The sequence below is a fragment of the Felis catus genome, chromosome C2, assembly GCF_018350175.1.
Source record: "Felis catus isolate Fca126 chromosome C2, F.catus_Fca126_mat1.0, whole genome shotgun sequence".
NCBI lineage: Eukaryota > Metazoa > Chordata > Mammalia > Carnivora > Felidae > Felis > Felis catus.
The window spans coordinates 71,529,965-71,539,823 of NC_058376.1; the positions used below are offsets into that span (position 1 = coordinate 71,529,965).

General features: G+C 47.7%; 1 protein-coding gene across 1 annotated transcript in view; it reads right to left on the bottom strand.

The window, feature by feature from the left end:
• MUC4 (mucin 4, cell surface associated) overlaps positions 1–8,332 on the bottom strand; it is a 48,602-nt gene extending 40,270 nt beyond the window's left edge. The window contains exon 1 of the mRNA XM_023260256.2: positions 8,152–8,332. Within this exon, the coding sequence (XP_023116024.2) occupies positions 8,152–8,233 (82 nt within the window). The 5' untranslated portion in view covers positions 8,234–8,332. The remainder of the gene's footprint in view (positions 1–8,151) is intronic.
• Positions 8,333–9,859: the final 1,527 nt, after the last annotated feature.

Sequence of the window (9,859 nt, forward strand, 5' to 3'; positions counted from 1 at the left end):
TTAATTGTTTTTTCTGTAGGCCTGTCTGTACTGCAGCGTGGTCTCTGTAAGGAATACCCATTACCAAGGCGTTTCTGTGGGAGACATTGTCTCCTCTTTGAGTTCTTGAGTGTCAACTGACTTGTGGTTAATTGATCCATACAGTTGGGAATAGGGATTTCTTTTGTACTGCTCTCACTAGGTACATTTTGACTCTATAAATAATGCAAATGTTGATACCACATATTTGCATAGTGTTTTATAGCTTCTCTTCGTCAATAGTGCTCCCATTTCACAGATGAGGAAACTGAGATTTGGAGAGCCTGAGTAGCTTGCTCAACATTGCATGCCTTGTAAATGACGGGGCAGGGGCTCAAAGGTAAGCATCAAGACTTGGAAATTGTGAGCTACTGTTTAGCTGTGAGAGGTCACTGAGGGTATAGTCTCTCCACAGTTTGGGCTCTTCTAACCCTTCCTCAGGAGAGATGAAGTAGAGGGACGGAGAAAAGGTGACTAACTTGCCCTGAGTTCTTGGTCTGCCACAAGCTGAGTGGTCTGAGCCCTGGGGAGAGTTTGGCACATTTTCAGGGGCAAATGATATGACTCTGGGCTATTTCTGCCAATTTTCCTGGTGTCTCCTTTTCCATGAGGATGTCAGAGTGAGTTATGATGGTTGTTGACCCCTTGGGGTGATGAAACTACTGTCAGAAGACACATGTGTGATATTGCCTAAAACAGATAGTTTAAAAGAAGTTATCTCAGAGGAGGAGCCTGCATCAAGGACTAGTGAGGGCACCAGGGCTGGCACTGAGGTGGGGCATTTCTCTGAGTCCTGGAACCCTCCATGGGTTTCTTGGCTACTACTATAGTGAGAGAGCTCTCAGCAAGACAGTTATTAAACTGTGTCTAGGAGAGGTGTCTAGCAGTTCTCTGAGTCCTCTCAGGGCTTCAGGGATGGCAGAGGTTGATGGTATTGATAGACATTGTTTCTCCTGTGTGGCCCTCTAGTGACTCCACAGGTATGAGGAGGCGATGGGTGTGTTGTTGACTTAGGGGAAGGAGTGGTGGACGTAGTGGTGATGCTGGTGGAAGATAACATTCCCACAGTGCGATGAATCACTCCTTTAAGGGAAACAAAGCTTATGTCTTACGTGCCTGTGTTGTGAGCAGAGGTTTATTCTTAGTGCCTGGTCTGTTTGTCTTGAGTCATTCCTGAAATTGGAGGTGAGGAACCCATGAGCCATATTACCCCCAAAGTTTCACTTTTCTGCTGTTATTTCCTGATTGGTGGGGCTCTTTGCCAGGCTGTGCCTGGGGCAGTCTAGAGCTAAGGAAGCATCCAACTGTGAGGATAGCCTTGAAGAGAAAATGAACTCATGGATGGGCGGCAGGTGCCCTGAAAAGTATAAAGAGGTCGGCAGAGGGAGGCAGGACCCCCTGCCTTGCCACCCCATGTAGGGAGCCAAGGGTCATTTGTGTGTGTGTCAGCCTCAGAACCAGCACAGCTCTCACCCTCATCATGGTAACTTGTGTAGCCTCAGAGGAAGAACCAGGTCATGGAAACTGTTGCTCACACACATCTGGGTCTGTGCTTCTCAGGGTTGAAGACTGTCATTCCCTTGGAAATTCTTGGTGACCAAATAATGAAATTTCTGAGCTGTTCCTGGACTGTGGGTGATTTCAGGCTTCTGTCTCTCTGTGGTCAGGGTTTGGGAGCTGGAGAGCTCCAAGAGCTGCCCCTCAGGGACCTTGTGTTAGTGTGAGATGATATATACAATGGCTGTTAGAGCCATGGCTGTAGCAACTGAAATAGGTGACAATGGAGGTTGTGGCTATGGTTTCTGTTTCTATTTTTATCTTAAAGGAAACAGAAACTGTGACCAGCATTCTGTCTGTTGGGTATGTTTCCTCCATTGTTCCTAGAATTCAAGATGAGGAAAGACGCTAACTCAGAATGTCCTTAGGGTTACTGATCTCATGATATCTTCAGCACCTAGAATGTGGCTGGCATACAGGGATTACTTCATGGACATCTGTTGAATAAATGAATTCAGGTGTCTCTGTCCCCTGGTCTTTGGTTGCTCCAACTGAGATTTCTGAGAGAGGGTGAGGCTGCACTTTTTCTCCTGTCATTGTCACAGTGGTGCTGGGGCCAGGAGGAGGCCAACACCATGGTTGCAGCCTGGGAGGTGTGACCACCACTGTATCAGACTTCAGGCCACTGTAGCTAAACTTCTAAGGGCAACCCTAGGCTAGGAGGTTGTGCCTGCCTCAGATGGGAGCCAGGGAGACATGAAATCCAAAACCAAGATGATGGAGCCTAGAGATAGAACTTCTGAGGAGAGGAAGGGGTGGGGAAGAAGAAAGTTGGAACTGTGCTTGTGAACATCTGTTCAAAGCTGGGTCTTGACATCTCTTTGCTTGGTTCTGGAGCTTCTGGGGTTTTCATTAGGGCAACCTTAGTGCCACTACACAGATGCTGACAGAAGTTTGGTCAAATGACCTGTGACGGTATCCAAGGTGAAGAAACACCTTGGCATTGTTTGGGGCGTGACTTAAGTAGGTGTAGTTGGAAAGGAGGGATAAATTTCTTGCCTTGGAGCCAACTGTGAAGATCAGATTCTAATTTTTTTCCCCATGGTGTTATTGACCTAAATATTTCAGACCAACTCAAAGGAGGTGGCTCCGTTTACTGAGAAGGAATAGGAAAGAGATGCTTGAAGAAGCTATAATGATGTCAGTGACTTTTTCAACACCCCAGTTCTCTCAGAACACAGGTTAGCTGGTCTTTGACTCAGGGAAGAAGGAAATGAACCGAGAAAACAAGATTGTAGTAACTACTGTGATTTGGTGTTTGCTTGGTTGTTTTATCTGTGATTCTTGACAGACATGGTGCTTCTGGAACCACCTAACTAGGATCTTTCTGAGCCTGACATGGACAATTAATGGCAGAATCTGACAAGGCCATAGGGTGGTTAAAAGCATGTTCTAGAGTCAAACTGATCAACATTCTCTGTGTGACATGGGCAAGTTACTTGACTTCTCTGAGGTTTGAGGTCCTTATCTATAAAAGTGGGGTGATGGTAGATAATTGTAATACCAATGTGTGTGATACATGTGAAATGCTTAGCTCAGTACCTAAGCTCAATAAATGGCACTTGCACTGTCTGTTACCTTGATGATTGCAAAGTTCTCAGATCCTGATGAAGGCAGCAGTCCTTGTGACTTGATGCTGTTTTCACAACTGCCTGTTCCCTTCCCAGATCTCCGCTGCTACCACCAGGCAAGCCAGAACAACTTCTGCCTGGACTCCTGCAGTCAGCAGTGAACTGGTCTCCCATTTCACCCTTGTCCACTTCCAATCCATTTTCCCCTACTGTATCCAGAGTAATCATTCCAAAGTTCGAATATGACTATGTCACTTCTCTACTTAAACCCCTCACTGTCTACCCATTTTAGTTCCTTAAAACCCATAATCCATTCCAAGGCTTACAAAGCCCTGCATGATATAGCACCTGCCTCTTTCAGGTCCTTCCAAGTCAAGCTTTTTCCTGCCTCTGCATGTCTTCTGCTGCCTGGCTTGTGCTTCTTCCCTCTCCTACTCCACCTGACTTACTACTTACTACTCAGTCTTCTCATCTCAGTTCAAAGGGCAGCACTTGGTCACAGAGACCTTCCTGAACTTACTAATCTAAATGAAGTCTGTCTATTTTACTCTCATCAAAACATTTGTTCAACATAACACCACATTTGTTATTGGGAATTTTTCTATACTTATTTTATGTCTTTCTGCATACTAGATCTTAGCTCTAGGAGGCTGGGCCCTGTCTGTTCCATCCCTCACTATGTACACACAATGCTGCCCTAGAACAATGTTGGGCACTCCTAAAATAGTTGTTTAATTAACAAATGTATGAACAAATGAATGAATGGGTGGATGGATGGATGAACGGATGAATGGATGAATGAATGAATGACTGTCTTCACAGGGGTTGTGAGTGTTTCTGTTCATCCTCATTGATGGGCTGGGCTGGTTTAGAGATTTGTTTGTAAAAGTTTGTGTTATACAATGCAAACACAGTGAACGAAGAGTTCAGAAATTGGGATTCTAGTCCCAGCTGCCCAACTTACTGGTTGTGTGAACTTTAAAAAGCTTTGGAGGCAGGAACTAAGCATGAGTTAATTCATCTTTGTGTCCAGAGCACTTGGCATGAGTAAAAGTTCAACAAGTGAATGAATAACTCCAAACTTTTTCCTTCTTTGAAGTTCCCAAAGCCCATCACCAACAGGACTTTGGAACTCAAACTGCTATTTTCACTGGGGGCATTTATGTAGAGAATAGATATCTTAAAAATGCACGCTGAGCTGCCTACAGCACAAGCCAGTGCCCTCTGTATGGCCATGGCCATGACTGTAGAGGTTTCATGCACAAGCACAGACACCCAACTCCTGGAGCCTCTTCAGAGTCTCAAGCAAGATGTTGAGTATTTGGACCTCTGCAAAGTGCCAACAAATTGAATTCATTTCAACTCAACTCATCCATTCTGTGCTGGGGAATGGGCATAACAATGATGACTAAGTGTCTGCTTGCCATGAATTCAGCCTAGTAGAAGGAAAGATGAATATTTGAGGAGGAAGTTTGGAACTAGGAGATCTCCTATAAAGTCTTCAGTCCTGGCCTTTGATGAAGTGGCTCAGAGAGCTGCATTACATGCCTCCCTGAAGCATTTAGCAGTGCCATGAAACCAGGGAATAGACAGCAAAGCACTTGTTTGAACACATAAAAAGCCAACTCCTTCTTGGCCTCTCTCGGGAATGAAGACCTAAATCACTTGCATGTCAAACACTTCCTGGACAACCTCAGCCTCCAGAGCTGAGCCCAGAAATCAAGGATCAGGAGAACATTGCTGGGCAAGGAACCGAGAAGCAGTGGTGTCAGCTCTAGTGGGGGCTGTGCCCAATGGCAGAGCTGGCATTCAGGGTCAGTTCACATGATAAGCCACATTCTAAATAAGCCAAGCCAGCCCTTGCAAGCCCACAGGAAGGACAGGGATGGCCTTTTAGAGGCTCCTTGGGTGAATGGAAATGCCTGAGCCAACAGAAGTGTCCTTTCCATTCCTGGATTCACCCTCCTCACCCCCAATCTCCCCAGCTCTAAAAGATAGCAGCAGCCCTTCTCTCAAACAAGATTTTATGGCTCTTCTACTTTATACCATATGCTACCTCATTTTATCCTCACCACAACCTTATGAAATAGTCCTTTCCCATTTAACTCATTTCGCCATTAAAGACACCAAACTAAAGGGACTTTTCTCATGTGTCCTTAGGCTGGCTAAGTGGCAACATTCACTCAGTGTCTTCTGATTTGAAGTTCCTGCTCTTTGCTGTACATTTTGCTAAGCCACTTGCCTAAATTTGATCTGTTTTCTTATTAGGACCTGTTATTCAGGGGTTCTCTCCTTTTCAGTGTCTCCAAGCACAGTGAGAGTTTCCTGGGGTGGGGCAGATGTCCTGTGCCCTTGGTGGCAAGTTGGGTAGGACTCTCCCAGACTGACAGACTGAAGATTCTCTGAGAGAGGGAGAGCAGAAGACCCTTCTCTCTGGGGTCCTCTGTGACAGCAATCTCCTCTGTCCTACACTTGTGGCAGCCCAGTAACCTTCCCATGGGGGCACAGGGCAGGGCAGCAGCCCCTCAGTTACTGGGCCACTGATAGTATTGGCAACTGGGTTTTTTTTTTAAGTTTATTTATTTGTTTTTGAGAGAGAGAGAGAGAGAGAGAGAGAGAGAGAGAGACTTGTGTGCACATGGGGGAGGGGCAGAGAAGGTGGGGTGGGGAGAGAGAATCCCAAGCAGGGTATGTACTGTCAGCACAGAGCCCAATGTGTGGCTCAAGCTCATGAACTGTGACATCATGACCTGAGCTGAAATTTGAGGCTTAACTGACTGAGCTACCCAGGTGCCCCAGCAACTGAGTTTTATTTTGACCCAGTTTCCTTGCCATAGACTGTGGAATCAGGGTCGCCAGGCTTCCTCAGAGTCACTCTTGCTGGGAGCCACTAGTAGCCATTGAGTTTCCATTGACTCCCTGTCCAGCCCACCTCTGTCCACCCTCCTTTTCCCCTTTCACATTTGACAGCTGGGCTTTTCCTTCAAGAAGCCATTTCCACTGTAGCATCTTTGTGGAAACCGCAGTGTTTTTCTTTCTGGTGGAGAGGCTCTGACACCTATTCCAGGGATGAGCCAGGCCTGGGTGAGGGTACTGGCAGCAAGTGTGGAAACAGGTCCTAGTTTCTGTTAGGCAGTTCACCCATATGTCACCCTCAGCAATCCAAGGGAATGGGAGACCACTTCCTACTTTCCCAGAAGCTTCTTGGAGCACATAAGGGGGGGGGGGGGGCGGGTGGCAACTACCTGTCCAATGGAGACTGTTTTTTCCCTCACATCCTCTAAATGCTCAGCCAGATGCTTGAGGCATCTCTTCCCACCCCATGCCCACCTTCTTTGTGGGCTCTGCTCCATCTTGTCCCCTTAACAATGTACAGGCCCCAGCACTCCAAGGCATCCTTTCTTTCAGGTCCTCACCTTCATGGTCCTTTACTCCTTCTCTTGTTCATACCCCACGGATCCCCAAGGCTTTTTCCTCCCACCTCAGTTCTTGTCCTCTGAGCTCTTCTTCATGGATTTCCTGGTTCCTCCTGAGCTGGAGGACCCTAAGACAGGACTAAGTACAGAGCTGGGACTGAACACTTTTTCTGTTGACTTTACATCACAGAATATCAAAACTTAAGAACTTGGGAATTCAGAGGCCATGCCATTCACCACCTGATTTTTTACATAGGGGAACCAAGGCCTGGAGAGAGAGAGGACAATAGGACCTAGACATAGGAACCAGATCAGTTAGTGGCAAAGCCAACACTGGGCCCCAGGGCCCCTAAATCCAAGCTACCTTCTCCCCATTGCCTATGGTCATTAACCCCCATGGACACCCCTTCCATATCCCTCTCTTCTACTCCTAAGTAGCTTGCCACTGCAGCCTCCTTCCAGCCTCCATTTCCTTATGATGTGATGAGTATTTTGGGCAGAGGTAAAGGGGGGTATGGTGGGAGGGTTGGAGGATTGGGGAAGTGGTAGTTGTTTCATTTGCTCTTAGCCAAGCCCTTAAACATATCAAGGAAGGCAGAGTATTCCACTTCACCAGTACTATCTCTCTTAATATCTGTAATAGAATATACTCTTTCTGGCCCACTCCCAAGAAATGATCCCTTGGGTGAAAGCTTCCCCAGGCCTATTGAGGAGGGGAGAGAGCTGTGACTATTTCTTTGGTCTGGGCTTTTGACCCCTCATCCTCTTCTGAGCCCCAGAGCCTCTCAGAAGGCTCAGACATCTAGAAATTCAGAATAAAACCTGGTCCTGGAGCCAGGAGCAGCTTGGAGGAAGACTACAGGATACAGGGTGAACTTCTCCAACAGGCCTTGCTTCCACCCCATTCATAGAAAGGAAGTGCAGTGTGGAGGAGGCCAATGCTAACACCAGGCCTATGAGTCCTGCCCTGAAGGCATTATCCCAAGAGGAGGTTTTTCAACCTCAGGTCAGAGGCAAGAAGCCAACTGCCCCACACCTCAGCTGCTCTCTGGTCTCGCCTATTTCTAAGTCAGTCTGCCTCTTTTTTTCCTCGTCCCTTTCCTTTCAGGTCTGCCTCTGGTTTTCCTCTCTCTCTCTCTCTCTCTCTCTCTCTCTCTCTCTCTCTCATTCATCTGCTTCTCACTGTCTTTTCCTCAGACTCTGCATATTTATGTCAGTTTTCCTTCACGTTCTGTCACCCGGCTTTCCTGTTTTCTCTGTGTCAGCCTCTCTCCTCAACTCTCCCTCTCTCTCTCTCTTTCTACAGTTCCACCTACCTGTCTCTCTCCCCACAAAATAAAGCCATATTTCCCCCAGTGGGTTTCCCAAAACCAGGCCACTCCTGCCCGCTAAGCACCTCTCTGCTTCTCACTGTCTCTATCTCCTCTTTTCTCTGTTTCTCTAGTGTTCTCCCCACTTCTCTCCTCCTCTTGTCTCATCACTTCTCTCCCTTCTCTCTCCCTCCTTCCCTCTCTCTCCTTCCCTCAGCCCTGGCTCCCTGAAGTCAGCCATTCCCTGCCCCAGAATGCTGCCCCAGGTGCATCACTTACCCAGGACCATTGGCCAAAGGAGACGGGAACATAAACAGCTCAGGAACACCCAGGGGACCCTCCTCCACTGGGCTCCCCTCATGGCTCCAGAAAGAGTCCCTCAGGTTCCCCCAGGGAAGCTCTTCAGCACAGAAGCAGTGGGTATGAGGAACAGGTAAGGAACAGAGGTGAACTTGTCTGTACCAGCTGCTGGTCTGAAACAGGTGTATTTCCCTGAGGGGCCAGAGTACCAAGGGAGGAGGACAAAAGAAGGCGGGGCCCCATGCCAATCATCCTTGCCCCGTCTTTTCTTTCCTCAATCTCCACCTCTTTCCCCCACCAGGAAAAAAAAGAAAACACTGATATACCTATTGCTCTGTCCCTGGTCAGCCTGAGCCAATTAGGGGGAGGGATGGGAGGAGGATGTGGGGGATGGAAACCAGGGCACACTGGGAATGAGTGGGCCACCCTCCTGCCTGGGATCCTGGACCCTCCTCTCCCTCCCAAGGGCTGCCTTGTCCAGCCAAAGCTTTGGACTGCGTTGGTGGGAGGGAGCCTTTCAGAAGAAATGGCAGAAGAGAATGGGGAACAAAGGGGCCAAGAAGGAGTGAGTTTAGGGCTGTATGAATTGGAGGATGAGATTTGAGGAGACCCTAAGAAACACAGGAATTGGGTGGGGGGGGGGAACATTGTAGGAACCAGAAATACCCTGTATGTAAATTTTGGAAAGAGGTGTTGGGCTCAGAATATCTGCTCAGCACCAGGCACGTGGCAGACTCTCACCAAATGGTGGGTTTCTTCTTTCTAGAAGACGGAGCACAGAGCCAGGGTCCAGAGAGCCCAAGGGAACCTGGGAAAGTGGCTTGAGGGATCTGGGATGGGTGGTTGAGGGTAGAACCAGGGGAGAAGTAATAGTGATCCCACAAGAAACTGAGATTTTTCTGGAGATCTTAGGGCTCAGGGCACCCCATTTTTACTTATTGTGACTTGCTCACAACCAAGAAGGGATAGGAACCCCAGACAGGGTGTGCTGGGCAAAGTTCTGAAGGGAGGGTAGTTGGTGTAGCTCCACAAAGGAAAACAGTGGAGATATTCCCCCATCCTTTGCCACAGCACAAACCCCTGCTTCTGGTTCCTCAAGACTTGGTTTCCTGAATGTGGGAATCTGTGGAGCGATTGGTCACAAAGCAAGGAGCTCAGGCTCTCAGACACCGCACAGCCCAGGATGAGGAATTTAGCATTTCCACATTCCCAGGCAGAGCGAGCCATATCCAAAGAGGTGTAAATGGCTGACACTGTGATGCCACTTCAGAGGACCATGAAGGCCCCACCACCTGTTGGCTTCTTGCTCGCTGAAGCTAAAGTCCAATTACAGCCAGAGCACAAAGGCCAGATCTTCCAGTTAGAATGTAGATACTGAAGAAAAGTAACATGGTGTCCCCACCAGTCCCTGTACCTCTGTTTGGATGAATTGCTCCCATTCTCTCCTGGGAGCAGGAAACCCATAAAGGTAAACGGACATTTCAGGCATAGAGTACCTAGACAGAATAGGAGGGGGATATCACTGAAGAGAATTTACATAGACACCAAGACCCAACTTGGCCTTCTTAATAATATTTCTGTCATGAGTTTTCTCTATTAACCTGCTGTGTGTTTTGTTTGGTGACACTGTCTGGACTATAGTGTCCATCTACAGAGTAGAAAAAAACTTTCCAGGTTAGACCAAAGT